Here is a 21,877-nt window from a genome sequence, read left to right on the forward strand (position 1 = left end):
TTCAGACCTGACAGCAGCTAGGAGGGTCTAGGCCTGAAACGTCAGCTTTTGTGCTCCTGAGATGCTGCTGGGCCTGCTGTGTTCATCCAGCATCTGCAGTTCCCACTATCACAGCAGCTAGGAAAGGTAGTATTTTATGCTGGTGGGGGGGGGGGGGGGGGGTGGGGAGAATAGTGCTGAGAGAAAGAAAGTTAGGCAGGTGAAAGACTGAGGAAGAAAGGAAGAAAAAATCTGACTGGGTGAAAATGAGCTGTCAGTGCTGAAAGCAGCCCTTGAGCTCTCCAAAACTGTTTATACTCTTGACCCAAGGTGGCTCTCCTAATCAATGTACAGGAACTGTCTCCAGGAGGCACTGCAACCTTGGCCCAGTGGTTAGCACTATTGCCTTGCAGTACCAGGAACGTGGGTTCAATTCTAGCTTTGAGTGACTGTGTGGGTTTCCTCTGGGTGCTCCAGTGTCCTCCCATAGTCCAAACGATGTGCAGGTTATCTGTAGTGGTTGTGCTCAGTTGTCCAGAGTGTTCAAGTTAATTTTCAGAAACACGGCGATAGGGTAGTGGATGAGCCTGGGTAGGATGCTCTTCGGAGAGATGGTGTGGATGTGTTGGTCCAAATGGCTGTATGGATTGTATTCTACAATAATTTACTCATGGCTAATTGGCAAGAGGGTAAGTGATTGACAGGGAAAGGGGTGGAGTGTGTAGCTGTATAATAGAAGGCAGCACGAACACTTTGACAAGTGAAGGCCTGATGTGGAGGTGCCCCTGTTGGACTCGGGTGGACAAGGTCAGAAGTCACACCACACCAGGTTATAGTCAGGTGCAGTACCTGTAAACCTTGTGATTTCAAGTTGACCTGTTGGACTGTAACAGGTCCAAGATGTTGGCGAGTTTTTTCCTTCACAGACGCTGCCAGACCTGCTGAGCTTTTCCAGCAATTTTGTTTTTGTTCCGGACATACATCCGCAGTTCTTTCAGTTTTCGTTTGAACTGTAACCTGCTCTGGGGCGTGACTTTCGATGGGGAAGGGTTGGGATCGTGTGAGACGGACAGGGGGAAGGGGGACGAGCGAGGCAGGTATGAGAGTGATGGTGGGAACTGCAGATGCTGGAGCAGTGTGTGATTGACAGGGGAAGGGGCGGGATCGCCTGTGACGGGCAGGAAGCAGGGCGGGACCGTGAGTGACTGACTAAGGAATGGGCGGGGCAGTGTGTGACTGACTGGGGAATGGGCGGGGCAGTGTGTGACTGACTGGGGAATGGGCGAGGCAGTGTGTGACTGACTGGGGAATGGGCGGGGCAGTGTGTGACTGCCGGGGAACGGGCGGGGCAGTGTGTGACTGCCGGGGAACGGGCGGGGCAGTGTGTGACTGACTGGGGAACGGGCGAGGCAGTGTGTGACTGCCGGGGAACGGGCGGGGCAGTGTGTGACTGCCGGGGAACGGGCGGGGCAGTGTGTGACTGCCGGGGAACGGGCGGGGCAGTGTGTGACTGACTGGGGAATGGGCGAGGCAGTGTGTGACTGACTGGGGAATGGGCGGGGCAGTGTGTGACTGACTGGGGAATGGGCGGGGCAGTGTGTGACTGACTGGGGAACGGGCGAGGCAGTGTGTGACTGACTGGGGAACGGGCGAGGCAGTGTGTGACTGCCGGGGAACGGGCGGGGCAGTGTGTGACTGCCGGGGAACGGGCGGGGCAGTGTGTGACTGCCGGGGAACGGGCGGGGCAGTGTGTGACTGACTGGGGAACGGGCGGGGCAGTGTGTGACTGACTGGGAGAAGGGGCGGGACGGTGAGTGACGACCGAAAGAAGGGGCGGGACGGTTGAGTGACTGACTGGGGGAAGGGGCGGGACGGTGAGTCATGACCGAAAGAAGGGGCGGGACAGTGAGTGACTGAGACAACAAAATGTGAGGCTGGATGAACACAGCAGGCCAAGCAGCATCTCAGGAGCACAAAAGCTGACATTTCGGGCCTAGACCCTTCATCATTAACAGTGAGTGACTGACTGAAAGAAGGGGCGGGACAGTGAGTGACTGTCTGGAAGCAGGGGCGGGACAGTGAGTGACCGACTGGGCGAAGGGGCGGGACCGTGTGTGACGGAAGGGAGGGGAGTGTGCAATGGCCGCTGCCTGTGGTCGGTTGTGGAGTGGGTGTCCGTTGAGGCACGCGTTGTTGCGATCGGGCCGAGGGCGCCCGGTCATGGCCCGTGGATATGCCAAGAAAGCCGGTGAGTAGACCGTAGCCTCTGTGGTGGGTCTCTAGGCTCCGAACCCCGAGTCTGCAGGGGAGATGGGCCTTCCCTGAGGCTGCGGATTACCATCCCCCGGACCGGCACTGCATACTCCTCTCCCACCCCAAAACCCCGCCATTCAACACACTCTTCCCCTCCCGGCAGCCCTCACCATGTCGCCTATATTAGGCCGCACAGTGCATCATTATTCCTGCCCACACCCTCCCCAATTCCCGCCCCCATGATGGACAGTATTGGGGTACACAGGCCGACTTCCCTGAGGACTAGGCAGTATTGCTCTACCCATCTTCACGACTTTCCCCGGAGTGGGCAGTGTTGCAGCACACATCCCACAATGGAGACTGGACATTGGGGCGGCACGGTGGCTCAGTGGTTAGCACCAGGAACCCGGCTTCGATTCCACCTTCGGGTGACTGTAACTGTGTGGAGTTTGCACATTCTCCCCATGTTTGCGTGGGTTTTCTCGGGGTGCTCTGGTTTCTTCCCACAGTACAGGCTAGGTGGATTGGCCATGCTAAATTGCCCGTTGTGTACAAGGATGTGACGATTAGGTGGGTTATCAGGATGGGTCTGGGCGGGATGTCTGAGTGCCACTGTGGACTTGTTGGGCCGAAGGGCCTGTTTCCACACTAGATATTCTATGATTATTTGGGTACACAATCCCCACCCCTCCCAGCACATTTGGCAGTATTGGGGAACATAGCCCACAGACTCCCACCACCATCAACCAAGCAACATGACAGCAGTACTTCATGAAGCGTCAAAATCTAACCTTGCTCCCACAGTCTGAATAGTCCCAAGACTGTACAGAATCACTAGACACTTCCGCCAAATGGTACTGAAGTACACAGATTTCTCTCCCTTTCTCCACTCGGTCATTAATGTACTGGTGAAAGCAATCTCCATCTTGTTGCAATGCACAACTTTCATAACAAATGATTAGCTTATTTCAGAGATAGTAGGAACTGCCAGTGCTGGAGAATCTGAGATAACAAGGTGCAGAACTGGATGAACACAGCAGGCCAAGCAGAAATTCTTTCTGAAGAAGGGTTTTGACCCAAAACATCAGCTTTCCTGCTCCTCTGATGCTGCTTGGATTAACTTACTTTGTTGGCTTCAGAAATATTTCAGAAGGTCCTGAAGATGCCAAATCATTCTTGATATTTTCTTTGTATAATTTCAGCTGTCAAGGGGAAAGGAAAGATTGGAGTTAAAGAAGTTCTGGAAGGTCCAGAGGTTTGTAAGGATCCTGAAATTTTGACCACGCATGCTGTGGGAGTTAATATTTACCAACAAGGCAAGGATCCAGAACTGCGGCCTGACACGGAATACCCTGAGTGGTGAGTTTTGCTCCTTATCCAGATACTTATTGTGCTTTCTTTACTTCCTTTTGATTGTCCTTTGATCAAGTATAGGTATGGGTACCTTGCTGCAGTAATGGTCTGCAGTCATGGTTTTTGGGGAGGGGTCATCATCCTTTTGTCCAGTACTCATCTGTAGATTCATTGTATTAATCATGATAATTTCAACTTTTTAATCCAGTCCCAGTTCTTCCTCTATATTTCTCCATGTCTTTACTTCTTGAGTATATTCCACAAAGTGGGAAGTGTAACATATTGGTTATCTTAGTGGACTCATCATCCTGAAGTCTGAACTAACAATCCAAAGACACGAGTTGAAATCCTCCATCGTTGCAATCAGACTCTTTAAATTCAGTTAAAATGTTAATATCAGTAATTGTGACTATCGATTTGTGGTATAACTTGCATGAAAGAAGGGGCTCTGCAGCATTTCTTAGAAGTTTTGGGATTTTTTTTGATGCTCTTGATAGTGTTATTGTCTCTGGGCTGAAAGATCTGTGTTAAAGCCCCACCTTTTAAAAATTAATTTGCAGGATATGGGCATCGCTGGCCAGACCAGCACTTCTTATACACGACATTGATGAGGCCACTTGATAGCAATCTGATGTGTGCAGTTGTGGATTGTGGATAGTAAGAAAATGTTTCCCCAGTTGGGCGGCACAGTGGCTCAGCGATTAGCACTATTGCCTCACAGCACCACAGACCTGGGTTTGATTGACTGTCACCCGAGGCTGCAATGTGGAGTTTGTACATTCTCCCTGTGTCTGTGGGGGTTTCCTCTTGGTGCTCCAGTTAACTGCCACAGTCCAGAGATGTGCAGGGTAGGTGGATTGGTCATGCTAAATTTCCCATAGTGTTCAGGGATGTGTAGATTAAGTGGGTTTTAGGTGTATGGGTCTGGGTGGGATGCTCCAAGGGTCGATGTGGACTTGTTAGGCTGAAGGGCCTGTTTCCATACTGTAGGGATTCAATGATTCTATCAGCTGGGGATTCAAAGAGCCACAGTCTCCAGAATAAGGGACCAGCTTAGGACTGAGTTGAGACATCTATAAATAGTTTTTGACCCTTTGGAATTTTCATCTCCAGAAATGGTCCATGTAGTGCAATAATGAGGATAGTGTAGCAGGTGGAGTTGAGGTAGACAATTAGCCACAGTTGTGTTGAATGTCAGAGCCAGCTCAAAATACCAAATGTCCAGTTCCTGCTCCCATTTCTGTTATTGTTTGTGTTTCTCCCGTTTTTAAGCACTTCAGTTAAATGGCTGATTTAATGCAATGAATTCTGGAGTCTTTTAGCCCTTTATGTGGTAGAGCTTTTCCCAATGCTTAGTTGCCTTAATTCACATTCTGTCCTCTTCAAATCACAAGGGTCTTTAGCATAGACAAAGGCTTTCTGACCCATTGTTTTTCAGCAGCACAGATTCAGTCATCTAACTCTTCTAACCCCATTTTCCAGCACTTGGCCCATAGCCTTGTGCGCTTTGGCATCGCAAGTGCGCATCCACATACTTAAATGTTATGAGGGCCTCTGCCTCTAAAACACTTCGAGACCCAGAGTTCCAGATTCCCACCACCCTCTAAGTGAAAAAAAGTTTTCCTCATATCCCCTCTCACTGGCTCTTAGGGGGACTGTTGAACTGTTAACAGGGTTTCTTTATTTTTCTCCTTTTTTGGAAGTAAGAATTGTAATGCTTATCTTTTTTAACTTTATTTTCCTTATTTTTCTGTTTTGTACATATAATTCTGTTGGTAGGTACCTTTGTACCTAATCTGGTGCCATTAAGTAGTGACATGTAAAACTTTCTCTCTGCTCCTGTGAGTACATGTGACAATAAGCCTAGTTCTAAACATCCTACCCCTTACCTTACTTTTATGCTCCCCTGCATCAAGGGGAAATGTTTCTTTGTGCCTACCCAATCTATGCCCCATTTAATTTTATACATCAAAATCAAGTACCCCCTCTGTCTTCTCTGTTCCAAAGTAAACAACTCCAATCTATCTCTTGATATCTAAAAAGCCTTGTAGACACCCTTATAAAATGCTAAATTGACCCCTATCAGTTTGTCAGTTTCTGTCGTTGTGTTAAGTATCCCACCCTGTGCCAGGAAGCATGAATGTGAATATGGTCTGTAAGAATTTTGGCATGGGGGTCTGGTGCTGATTTTTTTCTGTATTATCCATTGATGTGTATATTGTTCAATGTTTATGGGAGTTCAGTGGTTATGTTATTGGAAGGTTAACCTGGCTTTTCAAATTCACCAGGGTAAGTGTGTGGGGACAGACAAAAAATTGGCATTGAACCCACACTTGGATCAGTCATCGAATGGCACATAGGCTTAATGGACTGAATGGCCTACTCCTACTTCTTATGATCTTGCATAATTCACTTCTATGGGGAGTTGGTAAGATAACTACAAGAGTATTGCATTTAGGTAGTTTCTAATCAGCTTTCAGAGATGCTATGACACACCACCAGAGCAGGTGAGACTTGAACCTGGGTCTTGAATTCCATCAGTCAAGTCAACCTTAAAACCTGCTAATTATTGAGGGGAAAAAGGGTCTAACTGGAACTGGTTGACTGACGTCATTCATTTAAAGAAACGTGGTCCCTTACACAGCCCCATCTTGCCTCTTGTGTCTTGTGAAAGTACCTACCATGTCACTCAGTTTGCTTCCAATGGGGTGGGCAACAAAAATGGACTTTCCAGCATCCCGAGAACGTTCATGGAAACCTTTGCTAGGTTATAGGGACTGTGACTTTAATTGGGGACAGATAAACAAGCTAGATTTTTGGAAAAAATCTTCTCCCCCTTGAGATAACAAGGTGTAGAGCTAGATGAACGCAGTAGGCCAAGCAGTATCAGAGCAGCAGGAAAGCTGATGTTTCGGGTCTGGACCCTTCTCTCCCTTGAAGTCTTTTTTTCTGCCATCAGCTAATTCAGCATGTGTTTGATATTAGCCTTGCTGCCTTTTCCAGCTTCTTGCTGCCGTGAGTTTCCACTTTAGCCCACCAGGGGGAACCCCTGAGCTGGCATTGGTTTATTGTGATTGCCTTGCACAGACAATAAATGGATTTATTTCATAAATGAATGTCTTGTAGGTTGTTTACACTGAACCTTGGTCCGCCAAAGAGTTTGGATGAACTGGACCCAGAATCTTGGGAGTACTGGAAACTGATTAGAAAACAGCACATGTGGCAAGACAACAAAGTTCGCAAAGGAAAGAAACTCTAGAAAACTCTTAAAGATATTGGACTCGGATATCCATTTCCCAAAAATGAGGATGACGGTCTGAAGGAGAGAATTCAAATCACAGCCACCCTGTGCTACTTACACTGAGACCAACAGACGACACACACTGCTGTAATGTGAAAGAATTCAGCCTGTGTTCCAAAGGAATTGAGTCTGTGATCCATGGACGTGTGATGTGATTCAGACAGTGTTACTTGGGAAAAATGTGTTTAAAATTTTCACTTGTGAATTATGCAGAATAAAAATAGCAATTTATGAAAATATTTTTTCTCTTTTATTTTCTTATTTAGAATCCCTATGGCTCTGACCCTCCAGGGGTATTGGTTCCTTGAACCCTTGTGTTGACAGATTCTGATTATCAGAGAAGTACGGTTTCTGTTCGCCTTGAACCCCAAAGATTGACAAACACTGGATATTAACCTTGAGAAGGGTGCAGGGTCTTTGGGCTTTGAACTTCAGAGAAATTAGTTTTTTTAAAGATATTTTCTAATCAACCTGTTCAGGTGTTTTACTACACATCTTTGGGGCAGGTGGGAAGACCTGAGCCTCCTGCCTCGGATGTGTCGACACTACATCTGCCACAAGAACCTTACTTAGTTTTTTATTTGTTGATGGAATGAAGGCATTGCTGGTGAGCAAGTTTTTATTGGCCATCCCTAATTATTGCTTGAACTGAGGCTACTTCTTAGAATCCCTATAGTGTGCGGGCAGGCCATTTGGCCCATTGAGTCCACTCCGATCCTCCGAAGAGCATTCCACCCTGTCTCTGCATTTCCCACCCTAGACATCGTGGTCCATTTAGAAGGGCCAATCCACCTAGCCTGCATATCTTTGGATTGTGGGAGGAAACCCACACAGACACGGGGAGAATGTGCAAACTCCACACAGACAGTCACCGAAGGCTGGAATTGAACCCAGGTCCCTGGTCGCTGTGAGGCTGCAGTGCTTACCATGTCACCCTTGGAGCGCATTAAGAGTCAGTCGCATTGTTGTGAGATTGGAGTTACATTTAGACAGACCAGATAAGGGTGGCAGATTTCCTTTCCATTAAAGGGATTAGTGACCCAGTTTTTTTTTAAACAACAATCAGCCATGCTTTAAATGTTTACCATAGGCTAGCTGTTATTGCTGGATTTTTATTGAATCAAATCTCACTATCTACCGTGATGGGATTTGAGCCTATGGCTCCAGAGCATTAGTATGAATCTCTAGATTACTAGTGCAGCAAAAATATAACTACATCACCACCTGCTCTTATTCTGAGAGTTCTGACTCTCCAAGGGATACAGGCTCTGTCAGTCTTGACCCTCAGAGAGTATTGATTCAGTGTGTCCTGATGCTTGCAGCTCAGGTTCAGCATGCCCTGATGGGGTATTGGTTCAGTGCATCCTGATGCTCAGACAGTTCAGGTTCTGTGGGTCCTGATGCTCAGAGGGATACATGTTCTTTGGTAGGGGTGAGATTGCTGCTCTGATGGAGCTGTTGTACAGATATGTTCTAACTGAGTGGGCATGAAGGGATGAATGGCCAATTTGCCAATGCCTTGGTTTATTAGACCATGTGTCATTGTGTAATTCATTTCGTTTTCCGCTATTCTCCAAGGAGAGTGAAGAAATGAAAACAGCAACTATTGAAGGGCATTGGTAAATCTGCTCAACTGAAGCCTGAATGAATACATCAGATGAATTCCACTGTGTGCACAATAGTGGGACTGCAGACCAGTACAATCTAGTGTGAAATTAATGCTTCCTGTGTCACATAGAGTCAAGAGTTCAGTTTTGAATACAATATCTCAGTATTATAGCGATGTCCGTGGGGAAGTACATTTCAAGCAACCTGCCTTGAAGTCACTAATCTCACCTATAATGCAGCTGAAGCCAGAACCTGGCAAAAGATCAGCTAAATTAGATCAACTTGAGAGATGAAGGCCAGTTTCGTCAAACCTTTTCAGAAGAGTAGCACTGCTACCGTCCCATTATAGGGCAGAGAGAAGAAAAACATTGATAAAAGAACTATGATGGTGTGATATGAGGATATCAGATTTGGGGAACTTGACATGGTGGTATTTTGAGTAACTTTACTGATGTTGCTTTGATGTCAGTTTGGGTCACAAGTGATTGACTGGGAACAAATTATCGAGGATGGGTCAATAATTGACTAATTGAGAAAAGACTGATCACTATTATTCAGAACTTTGATATCATATGACTGCCAGGATGGTAGAAGGCAAGGGGAGGTGATGACCTGGTGATATTATTACTAGGAGTATTAATCCAGAAACTCAACTGTTGTTCTGGGACCTAGTTTTGAATCGTACAATGGTAAATATATTCAACAATATGTCTGGATTAAGAATCTACTGAAATTAAAAACTTTTAAGAATCCAATCACTGTCAATTGTTGGAAATAACCTGCTCAGCAATGTCCAGTTTGGGTTCTGTCAGGACTACTCAGCTCCGAACCTCATTACAGCCTTGGTTCAAGCATAGACAAAGAGCTGAATTGCAGAGGTGAGGTGAGCAACAGTCCCTGGCATCAAGGAGTCCTAGCAAAACCTGAATCAACGTATATCGGGGTCAAACTCTCTGCTAGTTAGAGTCATATCTGGAAAATAGGAAGATGACTGTGGGTGTTAAAGGTCAGTCATCTCAGCTCCAGGACATCCCTTCAGGAGTTCCTCAGGATAGTGTCCTAGGCCCAATCAACTTCAGTTGCTTTATCGATGACCTTCCCTCTATCATAAAGTCTGAAGTGGGAATGTCCACCAGTGATTGCACAATGTTCAGCACTATTCACAGTTCCTCTGACACTTGGACAATCCATATTCAAATGCACCAAGACCTGGATGACTTCCAGGCTTGGGCTGAGAAGTGGCAAGTAGCATTTGGCACACAAATGACAGGCTATGACCATGCCCAATAAGAGACAATTTAACCAATGCCCCTTTACATTCACTATCAACATCTGGGGTTTACCAGAAACTCAACTGGAGTTGCCACTTAAACACAGTAGCTACAAAAGCAGGTAAGAGGCTATGAGTAATATAGTGAGCAACTCACCTCCTGACTCCACAAAGCCTATCCACCATCTATAAGGTACAAGTCAGGATTGTGGTGGAATATTCCCCATTTGCCTGGAACAAATGCAGCTGCACCAACACTCAAGAATCTTGACACTACCCAGGACGAAACAATCTGCCTGATTGACTCCACATTCACGAGCATCCTTCCTTCCACCACTGACGCTCAGTAGCAGCAGTGTGTACTACCTACGAAACATACTGCAGAAATTCACCAAAGATTCTTAGACAGCTCCTTCCAAACCCATGACCACTTTCACCTAGAACGACAAGGGCAGCAGATGCATGGGATCACCACCATATACGCGTTCCCCTCCAAGTCACTCAGCATTCTGACTTGAAAATATATCACCATTCCTTCGCTGTTATTGGGTAAAAATCCTGGAATTCCCTCCCTAATGGCTTTGTGGGTCAGCCCACAGAAGATGGACTTGCAACGGTTCAAGAAGACAGCTCACCGAAACCTTTTAAATGGTAATTAAGCAGGAGCAATAACTGCTGATCAGCCAGCTACATCCATCTGCCATGAGTGAATTACAAAGAAAATGTTAAGTCAAGATTAGCCTGAATCTTTGGGCTTCTGTGGGAACGTGGTGGAGTCCCTGCCTCTGAGCCATGACACCTCGGTTCAAGTTGCACCTGCTCCAGGGTTGTGTTTTAACTGGTTGATTAGAAAATATCTAACTTGAACTATTGTGCTGTTGCGGCACAGTAGTAGAGTTCCTATCCCTGAGCCAAAACATCTAGATTCAAGCCCAACCTGTCTCAGATGTATGTAATTATCATCTCCCTCAGGTTGATAAAAAAGGCTAGGGGGAGTGAGGTACTGTTCCTACCTCTGTGCCATGAAATTTGAGTTCATGTCCCAACTATTTCAGACGTGTGTAAATAACATCTCTGAACAAGTTGGTTAGGAAATATGTTGTCAGAAAAGCCGCAGCCAATTTCCATCCAACAAGCTCCCAAATACAATAATGTGCTGATAACCAGATAATCTATTTTTAAAAATACATATTTATAACAACTAGAATCAATTATCAAAACAACAAAAACCCAACTCTTTGGGATCTTGTGATATAGAGGTAGAGTCCCAACCCCTGGTCAAGGAGACTGGGGTTCAAGCTCCACTTGCTCCAAAAGTGTGTAATAGCATCTCTGAACAGTTTCATTAGAAAATACCAGGCTTGACTGTATTCTGTCACAATGGCCAACCATAGTTTAAAGTTGGGTTTTGTTATTAGCCAGACTTTGAAGGCTGTGGAGTACGAATCGCCTGTTAATGTCCACTCAACATCGAGATCAGTGTCTTGAGTGTGTGAACATGACCTGTGTTTCTACAGACTGAGAAACCAGTTGAAGCTGGAAAAGTAATCTTTCCAAGTTTAATTATACTTTTTTCTTTAACAAACGTCCAAAAATTTGCTCTCAAAAGTGTCCTGTTTTGATTTATGGTTTAGTCTCATTGGGCTTGCAAATTATTGGCCAGTTGGAGTGGCTGAAGTTAATGGACAAGTAACGGTTGCTTTTTTCCCCACGTTTCTGAGTTTTTCAGAGTTGTGCAGTGAAAGAACTGCGCACAAGAGTTGTTGATTCATTCTGCCTGTGTTAACTTCTTCTAAAATTGATTAGTCAGCAGATCTTATTATTTTTCATTTTCCATCCTTCCACAGAGACTCATCTGGTAAATGCTGTGTTGAGCCACATAGATCAGATGGCGTCAGTTTGAGTGTCTCATCCTGTGTTAATTTAGATTATCTGAATCAGGGCAGTAGTTAACATAACTAACCTGACAGAACAAGGATCAAATTCAGACAGTTCCAATCCTGCTCAATGGGATACTGAGTTTGCTATGTATTCCTTCCCTGTCCACTCTGCCCTGGAATGAGATCAGCTAACTCAGTTAGAAACAGTGATTAAAATCTGCTATTTGCATGTTGGGAGAGATGTTGGAGTAATGATAATGTCACTAGACTAGTAATCCAGCAGTTCAGGCTAATGCTAGGGGATATGAATTCAAATTGCATCACAAATTAAAGTCAACTAATGAAGTCTAAATTAAAAGTAGTCTAAATAATTGTGTCTACAAAAACCATCATCTATTCACTAATCATCTGATTCATTAATGTTCTTTAGGGAAGGAAATCTGCCAACCTTACCCGGTCTGGCCTACTTGTGACTCCAGATTCACAGAAATGTAGTTGACTCAGTTTATTTCAAGGTCAGTTAGTGTTGTTGGCCACATCCCACGAAAGAATAAAGACAGAACATGTAAAAGCATCACGGAAGATTTGATTCTGTTATCTTACAACCCGCAAATCTTGATGTTCTGCTTTATGGGAAGCAGATTGCTGCGCAGTATGTGAATTTGGGGAACATTTAAATGGAAAAGCAGAAGTGAGTTTTTATAACTGCAACTGAGTTTCACATCCGCAGATGCATGCATGTTTGTATGCCTGTATACACTTCTCCTTTTTGTGTAGCGAGCAGCACTTTTTAACTACAGCGACAAGTTGAGATCCTGTGAATAATTTATAGGCAATGTGGAGATGAACCAGCTGTAGGCCTACATGGAGACCTTCTGTACCGGAATCTTGACAGCTTCCAGACCAGTTAACCAGGTACAGGTTTTAAAATCCTTTTGTAGTTCAAAAGTGCTAGAGGTACTCAGTTAAAGAAGAATGGCACGCCTGTTTTTGGTGTTGATCTGTTGATGTGTAATTGTTATATATTATATTTGCATTTTGGAATTTGATGCCAGTTGTTGTTTAAAACATTTCTAGTAGTTATTTTTAGATTTCTAAGTTCAAAATTGAGTGCTGTTTAATATTGAATGCGCAATTCTCATTGCTTAAAAGTGACCTGCTCTTTATTTCCAATGAATCATTTGTATGTTTTGAACTTGTGTTTTATAAGTTATGTAAGTTGTTATCTAAAGAATGATAGACCATAGAATTAGTAAATTACAGATCATTCTGTCTCTGCTTATGCTGACCCTTCAAGTAAAACACATTTCTTTCCCCTTTGCTCCATATCCTTTTATATTATTCCTCTGTGAATCCAGATTACATTATCTTTTAGGTAACCCTAGCCTCTGCATGAATATCCTGTGGTGAACAAGCACACTGTATTTGGAGAAATGATTTTTCTAACTTGACTCCTTATTTCTAACAATCATGGCTGATTCACCAACCAAGGAAAACAATCTTTTCCTGTCCACTCTTTAATAGTTTGAATTTGATAACATTAATGCAACAGATTACTCCTGCTCAGGCTGTGCTTCAGGTTTCTTTCCTTATCCCTCTCTTGTACTTGGTTGGAAGGTGACACAGCTATCACAATTGCTTTTCCAATGCATTTCCAGCAATCCTTGCCATTCTGTTGAAAAATTGAAGGGGAAACTATGGACCACCAGAGTTTGCCATTAAATAGTCTTGGGGAACTGACACTGAGGAGGCTCAGCATATTTCTGGACAACTGCACCAAGAAGGGATGGAGGAAACTGGCTGAAGTTATTGGCACAGACAGACGGTTTAAATGCAGGTAAGCCTGCATTGGGTGACGAGTACAGACTGAAACATGACTGAGAAGTAGTTTGTGAAACTTCTGAAGGAGTAAGAAGGATTATCAAGTAGAGGGTTTAGGGCAAAGTTTGGAATCTGGGCTGATGCAGCTGAATGATCTGCCCACGTCGCCTACTTTCCATATTAATCAATGCAGGTCCCGGATTCTCCATGTTTATCCTATCTTCATTCCTGAGGGTTGGGCCATGGACTTCCGTCAGACTGGGCCCATGCTTATGGGCAAAGTGCAACAATGGTTTGTCATCACCTGCTGCAGGATAGCTGACAGGGAAATTCTCCTGCTCTCACATCCTGCCATCAGGTTTGTTGGAGGGATTTACAGGCTGGCCATAAACCTGCTTGGCCATTTTACAAGCTCACCTTCCATGGCCAACAAGTCATGGTGTGGATTGAAATCCAGAGCTTTTAGCCCAGAGTGAGCAACACTACTACTCCACCACACCAAGTTAGCTGATCACTGTATTGAAAGGATAAGATGTTAGGACACTTGTTACAAAATTTGATATTAAAAGAAAAAGAAATTCCTTTTTTTCAAAACGTAAAGCAATTTATCAGGGAGACTTTGAAGTGGATAGTTTAAAATACAACCGAATACGAGATAGTCACGAAATTGATGAATTATGCTGGGTCTATGGGGCTGAAAAACGTAACAGGAAGATGGAACTAAAGGATGTGGTGGATAGATAGGATTCATATCCTTAAAAAATGAATAGGTTAGCTGAGGCTAATGACTTGTTCCTATCCTGAATGTTCTTTAGTTATGTTTATATCATAGAACATTACAGCATAGAATCAGACCATTTGACTGATGATTTATAGGAAAATCTATTGACAGTGAGAATGAGTTGGAGATCTGCTCACTGAAGGTTCTTGAGCCGGATGGAAGCCCAGGCCGCTACTTTATCCAGTTATTGGCTGATCGCGGCTGCTCAGTGAACTATCTAATCAGCTGTCTACGTAAGATGGGCCATACAGAGGCGTTGCAGTGCCTAATGTCAATGGGTGAGTAAGATAATGGAGATGACACGGAGTGAAACACTTTGAGCAGAATCTGAGAGTTCAGCGGACAGCAGTGATCAGACACTGCAGTTCATTCTTACTCCATGATTCATTTAAAGACATCCAATAACCTCAAAGGGAAACCAATACTTAGCAGAATTTGCCATTCCCGCCCTTACAGAATAATGGATTCTGTGCCATATCATGAGCAACACAAGATATTTACTCATAATCTTATAAAACTAGTACATTTGAGAGGCACAGGATACCGTCTTGCTCTTGGCCCACAAGGAGTGCTGGAAAAGCATTTACCTCATCGAGGCAAGAGCTCTCAACTCCCTTTAGTTGCCGTATTTCCCAATGCCCTAGAAACCTTGCAAGCTGGGCTTAAAGCTTGTGACAAGATAACAACTGAGGCCCCCAGCCTCATTATACTTTGTAAATGAGTGACCTTGCTGTTGAGAGCTGATTGACTCCACAGTCTGAATTCTGCCTCACTCAAAATAGTTGAAGTGAATTAGAGATAATAGGAACTAACATGCTGGAGACTAGGCCCGAAACGTCAGGCTTCCTGCTCCTCTGAAGTGAATTAGATTTGGGTTTGAGAGTTTATTTAATTTTATTATCCCACCCAATCCAAACTCACCCATTTTTGGATAAAATTACCTCACTGTTTACAAGTACAGTCATATAATATTGGGTGCTTTTCTCTTGCTCAATTAAATTGAAGAGCATGCTCATGTTTATTAAACTCTGTCTAAAGAGAGATTCATGACCAAGTCGATGAAAGGTTATGGAGTCAAAGCAGGCAGATGGAGTTAAGATTTAACCGAATGGTGGAAGAGACTCAAGGCACTGAATGACCTGCTCCTGTGCCTGATAGATCGAAATTGATTCATCTGCACCTTATCAGCAGATAAATGCGATCTTGCTTTCACTTGGTGCTTAGCATGAATGTCTATGCATGGGATGAATATGATAAACAGCTTCTCTTTGAGTTCAGTGCCTCCATGATAACACCTGACAATGGAAATTTGGAACCAAACCAAAAGCCTGTGACATACTTGTTAACGTGACAACTACTAATCCAGGGTTCACGATTATTAAGCAGCTGGCAAGTGTTGAACTGGCTGCAGATAACCCTACTGGCCAAATCTCTAACATGTAAAGCAGAGGAAATGAATTAATCATCTCTTCTGTTTGAATCCCAGCCAACAATGCACCCCAAGTCCTAGGTTCTATGAACCTGTGCCCATTCTGTCTACAAATTTTCTGGTTACTGTTGCATTGATTTCTGTGGGAACTTGTGCTCAGATTTGTCCATTACCCACACCACTATTTCCTGCCAACTCATTTGAATGGGAGGTTGGTGGCACTGACGTCATTGCTAAAATGTGAACCCCCGTCACCCATAGTTGAGGTGGCAACAAATGCAGAGTTCCCTCCTTACCGTGGGGCTACTTTTTTTTTAAAGTGCTTCATTGGCTGTGAACCTCTTTGGCTCATCCTTTGACTGCAACACAAAGCTTTTATTCGTAGGGAAAGATGAGTGCATCAGAAGATTATGACCTTTAGCTGTGTAGGTTTCCTTGGGAGAGATAATAGGCACTGGAGAATCTGAGATAACAAAGTGTAGATCTGGATAAACACAGCAGGCCGAGCAGAAAAGCTGGCGTTTTGGGCCTAGACCCTTTCTGATGAAGGCCTAGGCCCGAAACGTCAGCATTTCTGCTCCTACGATGCTGCTTGGCCTGCTGTGTTCATTCAGCTCTACACTTTGTTATCTTAGGTTTCCTTGGCATCTAGTCCAGACACACTATGGTTTGCTCCATGCGCCGGACCTTGTTATCAGCATGAATTCTGTGCCTGAAGGCAATTCATTGCTGAGTCACAGCTCCCTCTTTCACTCTCTAAATACATAAAAATATATACTTTCTGTTTGGAGAGTCATAGAATCATACAGCACAGAAACAGACCCGTCGGCATAACCAGTCAATGCCGACCATAATCCCAAACTAAACTAGTCCTACCCTCCTGCAGTTGGCACATATCGCTTGAAACATTTCTTATTCATATACTTGTCTAAATGCCTTTTAAAAGTTGTAACTGTACCTGCATCCTCCACTTTCTATGGAGGTTCATTCCACACATGAGCCACTGTAAAAAAACTTGCCTGTTATGTCTGTTTTAAATCTTTCTCTTTGCATCTTAAACTTATGACTAGTCTTGAAATCACCCCCCTACTGGAAAAGACTTGCTGCCATTCGCCTTATTTATATCCTTCATGATTTTATAAACCTCTATTAGGGTACCTCACAATTTCCGACACTCTAGTGAAAATACCTCCAGCCTATCCAGCTACTCCTTATAACTCAAACCTTCTATTCCTGGCAACATCCTGGTAAATCTTCTCTGAATTGCCTTCAGCTTAATAATATCCTTCCTATAACAGGATGATTAGAACTGCACACAGTACTCCAGAAGAAGCCTCACCAACATCCTGTACAACTTCAACATGATGTCCCAGCTACTAACTTCAAAGGTCTGACCAATGAAGGCAAGCATGCGAAATGCCTTCTTAACCACCCTGGCTACTTATGATGTAAACTTCAAAGAGTTACGTACCTGAAATCCTGTGTCTGTCCATTCTACAACATGCCCCATCCCAAGGCGAGAATATGAAAGACAAAATCAGAGCATGACAAGTGGAAAAGTAAAGACAACTAGAGGAATTGAAACGGCTTCAAAAATGTTTCTAGAAACATTCTGCAAGTTTATTCCCTTGAAACTAGGAATTGAAACTTTTCTCATGGGCATACATTGCACCATGTGCGGCACAGTTAAAATGAATCAGGACAGGACAGCTAGAACATTATGTGAGGTCAGTTCAGACAAAAGCCTTTAATCCTATTTGATCATATCTTTCCAGAGTACCCAGAGCAGACAACTGTTTCTTAGTTAGCTTGAATTTTGGCCTCAGCAACCCTGTCTGATGATACATTCTATCTGCTGAGTACTCCTTGGGTCGCCTGTCTGCTCCCTGCCCTTTGTCTGGATAGTCACGGCTGTGTAGTTGTTATGTTACAGGCCTAATAATATAGGAGATTGGGCTCATAATCCATAATAGAGCGTCCATGTCCCACAGTGACAGTTTTGAGAGCTTGAATTATATTTTTAAATATTTGGAAATAAAAGCTTGTTGTCCGTAAGAGGGACTTTGAGATTGTTGCAGAACTGCTGCATTAAATAGGGAGGGAAACCTATCAGTCTCGACTATGTGTAATTCTAGACTGACATCAGAATGGTTGACTTGAAACAGATGTATGAACTGGTCGAGAAAGCAGCTATGTTTTACCAAAACTGGTTTGAGGATGTAGTCCATCACCACCCTCTCTGCAAATCGTGATGGGATAAAAGTTGAGATGTGGCAATATGCTGTCATCTCAAGAATGGAAACAATGTATACACTTTGGTATAGATCTGCCAGCCAAAGATTGAGAAATGCTTTGAATGATCTGCCAGCCGGAAAGGTGAGGCAGGATTTATGGGTTGATCCAAACTAAACGTTGAAGTAGGTGAGATTTGGTGAAAACAAGGACAGCTTCTTGATATCTCCAGTCTTGTTTTGTTAGGTTTGCTGATGCCTGCCCTTTCTACAAACCCGGATACTCTTCAAATCATTGTACAGCCCAAACAACAAAGCGCTATTGTTGGAGACACGGTCTCTCTGTGCTGCCAAGCTATCGGGCCTCCAGGTCTTCAGTATCAGTGGTTTCGAGGAAAGCATGAGGTAAGAGTGATAACCTCAGCCGTCTTTTATTCAATGTAGAAACTAACAGGACATTCCGCCAAAATAAGTCTTTCATATTGCTGGAATATACAGGCAGTACCTGATCCCTTGTGAAACAGAGGTATATCTCATTAAAACAAGATCTAGACTTGCATAAGTTCTGCTGCAGATAATATCTGACAAGATTATTATGAGACATTGACCTGTATTCTACAAGTACTAGAAAGGTATTGGTTCAATGCGATATGGGTGAGGTAAAGTCCATGGTCATGTGGTTTACATTCCAATCCCTCCATCAGGTTTCTGGCCTGCAGAACCATTGAAATGGATCTCTTCAAAGTGACAAATGGCACCCTATGTGTGACTGGCAAATAGGCTAAGCCCCTCCTAAACATGTGTTCAGCCATTAATGCAACCAATCCTTTTCCAAACATCCTTTACTCTCATCCAGCTGGGAATGTACTCACCAAATTCCATTCTTGTCGAATTGCATCCAGGAAATCCCCTGTATTGACTTCTGTTCCCACTGCCTTTCCTTGGCTCCAATCTCTCACGTAAATGCTGACGGAAATATTGTTGAAAGACATGGCCTTAATCTCCATATATGCATGAATGAGACCCAGTTCTACCTCTCCACCACCTCCATTGGCTCCTCCACTGTCTCCAAATTGTCAGACTGCATATCCCACATTCAGTACTGGATTAGCAGAAATTGCCCCTGATTAAACATTGTGAAGACTGAAGCCATGTATTTGGCTCTTGCTGGCAACAATTTGCTGCCCAATGACTCCGTCCCTCTTCCTGGTGACTGTCTGAGTCAAAATCAGACTATTTGCATGTTTGCTGTTTCCAGTATTAAGATGGTTTTCCATTGGCACCAGTGGTCCCTCCAAGCTGTATGGCTCCTGCTACTCGGATGTTGATGGAAGGGCTTCTTTGATCTCAAAGGTTAGAACAGCAGAAAAGTAATCAGAAGGAACATTGATTGGCATCATCCAGAAGATCCTCATTCCAATTTCTGCATCTTTCAATCTCACTTTCTCCCTTTCAAGCTCTCCTTAAAAGTTACCTGTTTAATTAATTGGCCTTCTGCTCTTGTATCTCCTCATGTAGCTTGGTTTCATCTTTTGTTTGGTGATGTGCAGTACACTAGGTTTGTTTTATACTTTAGATTCTACATAAATGCAAACTTTTGTTGGTGTATAGGCAGTGTTTGAGATAAAAGATATTGTGCACAAGACGTGTGTGGGGCCTGGTGAGGATGCTTAAATGGGTGGGATAGAATCTGTGATGGATGGATGGATTACATCTCGGCAATGGGAGGAATAGGATCAGTCAGTGGATGCCTATTCTCATGTCTTTTCTTCTTGCACTCAGCTGCCATATTAATTGTTTGTCAAAGGGCATTGTCACAGAATTCAATTTCACTTCAAATTTTATTTGTTTTGTCTAGGTCAAGGGCGGAAACTCCTCAGAGCTTCTGTTTAACTGTGTTAACCTTCATGATAATGATTGGTATGTCTGTAGGGTTCACTGTGGAACCCAGTACATATATTCCAAATGGGTCCAGCTCAGAGTGGCCAGCAGCCCAACATCAGGTAGGTTCAAAATTCTCTGGGGGTGGAGTTTCTGCCGTGGGGAAATTACATGGAATCTTTCTGTCCCAGAGGCAGCATGCCTGGATGTTGGAAGGAAGGTGATGACATCCTAAAATCCCTCCAAATCATGTTCTGATTAGGAAATGCCAAGGACAGCTTTCTTGCCCACTGCCCATTGAGGTCCTGGAATGATCTATTAGTGACCATTTAAGGACTATTTAAGTTCCCAATCCTGCTGGGGCTGTAGTTATCCCAGCTTCAGGTGAGATGATAAATAGTTGGCCCCCAAGACTGGCAAACCTATGCAGGCAGGCTGCTAATTGGTTGAAGGGCATTTCCTTCAACCTGCACTAATTTGTGCACTGTTTGGGGGAGTGGACATAGGGCAGTGTGTGATCACTGACAGCCACCTTTTCCCTTGCTTCCAACTTCCCTGCCCCTCTCTCCACAGTTCCTAAGCCCAGAAAAACCATCCTTCTAAAAAAACGTTTTTCCTGACTTCTTGGTCTTCATGATGTTGGCTGACCTCCCATTAACAGCCATAGCCTTCTCAAATGTGCTACCAAGTACAAGATGTGCCAGCCTCTGTATGGCCAACACCACTCGTTAGGCAGGATTTCCTTCCCCGGGGACTTGATTTTGGAGAGAGACCCACAGTGGCTCTCAGAAGTGCCCAATTGGAGGAAGATACAGTGGGACTTTCTCTGAAAAGTCAGATCAGGTGTCTCACTATCTTTTGAGCAGGCAAGCAAGCAAGACACTTGATGAAAACAGAAGATTCCACCTAGTGTATCAAAAATATACTTGAAATTTCTCTGGCTAGGTTCCACTTCAAATTTACACTAAAATTCTTTTCCATAATCAAAAATTGAATCTTCCATCAAACAGGACATCGGGCTGCATTAAAGAATGTTATTACACAGAAAGTCCTGATGCATTTAACTGTTGAAACTTGAAACAGCTGAAAATTGGTTTGTCACCAAAAGTAAACATCTAATAAGAGTTCCCAACTCTGTACCTGTGAGCAAGTTAAAGTAAAGGCAAATTAAATAAAAAATAAACTGAAACATTTACTAATCCCATTGACACGCACTTCAAGTTTTGTTGTGCATTTATTTATTACCATTTTACAGAAAACAGTTTCAAAATGTACTTGCCATGTCTGTGCATCAAGAAAGCAAACTCAATTTGAAGAGCCTTCCCAAACTAGCACAATTGTTGCAATCTTGCAATGTTGACCAGCCATGGCCAACTTCGTGCACACGGCCTATTTTGTTCAAATTTGAATATTAAGCCTGCGTAAAAGATGGTAGAAAGCAAAAGTGTAACTGGTTTTAGGCAGTGAGCCATGCTTGCTTAACATACCTGTAATTTTCGTATTGCTTGCCAAATTCCCTTCATGTTGAACTGGGATTCTGCACACAACAGTGAAAATGTTGCGATTTCTCCCCACAATGATGTGCAATTAGGGAGAAAGTGTCTTTTGTTGGGCAAATGCTGTACTTGCTGCAGTACATGGTGCCTGCTCTTTGCTGATTTAGTTGATCTCAATTAAAGATCAATGTCGCTTTAAGAAACTATGAAGTGACTATACCACCAGTGATGGCAGCTCAATATTCTTAGCTCTACTGGCTCCTTCCTCTTTTCCATATCCTGTAGTTTGATGCTGTCATTTTCCATCAGAGTTGCTACCTGATTCTTTAACCTTGAAACCCACTCCTTCTTGCACATGACTGCTTGATGTCTGTAATAATTGAAGTTTGTTTCTAAGTGTTTCCAAAGGGAGATTTAAGATCAAAAGGAGGTAGTGTTGGGCTGATAACAAAGGATGGGATCATCATTATAGTAAAGAAGGAAATAGGTTCAGATGAACAAAATGTGGAATCAGTTTGACTGGAGCTAACAAACGACAGGGCAGCAAATACAGGTACGATACGATTGTAGACCACCAAACAATGTAACATTGTT

General features: G+C 43.7%; 2 protein-coding genes and 1 long non-coding RNA gene across 3 annotated transcripts in view; 2 read left to right on the forward strand and 1 right to left on the reverse strand.

Annotated features, from left to right (window-relative positions):
- LOC132206101 (uncharacterized) overlaps nucleotides 1–17,220 on the reverse strand; it is a 29,251-nt gene extending 12,031 nt beyond the window's left edge. The window contains exons 1-2 of the long non-coding RNA XR_009442827.1: nucleotides 17,147–17,220; nucleotides 3,358–3,434 (exon numbers count right to left, since the gene is read on the reverse strand). This is a non-coding gene — a long non-coding RNA (uncharacterized LOC132206101). The remainder of the gene's footprint in view (nucleotides 1–3,357; nucleotides 3,435–17,146) is intronic.
- Nucleotides 2,069–7,123, forward strand: mrpl54 (mitochondrial ribosomal protein L54). The gene is made up of 3 exons (XM_048559640.1): nucleotides 2,069–2,227; nucleotides 3,435–3,591; nucleotides 6,712–7,123. The coding sequence occupies exons 1-3, from the start codon at nucleotides 2,119–2,121 to the stop codon at nucleotides 6,842–6,844; spliced, it is 399 nt and encodes a 132-aa protein (XP_048415597.1). The 5' UTR covers nucleotides 2,069–2,118; the 3' UTR covers nucleotides 6,845–7,123.
- malt2 (MALT paracaspase 2) overlaps nucleotides 12,408–21,877 on the forward strand; it is a 47,229-nt gene continuing 37,759 nt past the window's right edge. The window contains exons 1-5 of the mRNA XM_059638625.1: nucleotides 12,408–12,559; nucleotides 13,303–13,481; nucleotides 14,358–14,524; nucleotides 18,154–18,311; nucleotides 19,765–19,909. Of these exons, the coding sequence (XP_059494608.1) occupies nucleotides 13,342–13,481; nucleotides 14,358–14,524; nucleotides 18,154–18,311; nucleotides 19,765–19,909 (610 nt within the window). The 5' untranslated portion in view covers nucleotides 12,408–12,559; nucleotides 13,303–13,341. The remainder of the gene's footprint in view (nucleotides 12,560–13,302; nucleotides 13,482–14,357; nucleotides 14,525–18,153; nucleotides 18,312–19,764; nucleotides 19,910–21,877) is intronic.

The sequence above is a fragment of the Stegostoma tigrinum genome, chromosome 30, assembly GCF_030684315.1.
Source record: "Stegostoma tigrinum isolate sSteTig4 chromosome 30, sSteTig4.hap1, whole genome shotgun sequence".
Lineage (NCBI taxonomy): Eukaryota > Metazoa > Chordata > Chondrichthyes > Orectolobiformes > Stegostomatidae > Stegostoma > Stegostoma tigrinum.

Coding starts and splice junctions, on each gene's coding strand:
- mrpl54 (XM_048559640.1), top strand. CDS start 2,119: ATGGCCGCTGCCTGTGGTCGGTTGTGGAGTGGGTGTCCGTTGAGGCAC. Junction 2,228..3,434: donor TGGATATGCCAAGAAAGCCG/GTGAGTAGACCG, acceptor GTATAATTTCAG/CTGTCAAGGGGAAAGGAAAG. Junction 3,592..6,711: donor GACACGGAATACCCTGAGTG/GTGAGTTTTGCT, acceptor AATGTCTTGTAG/GTTGTTTACACTGAACCTTG.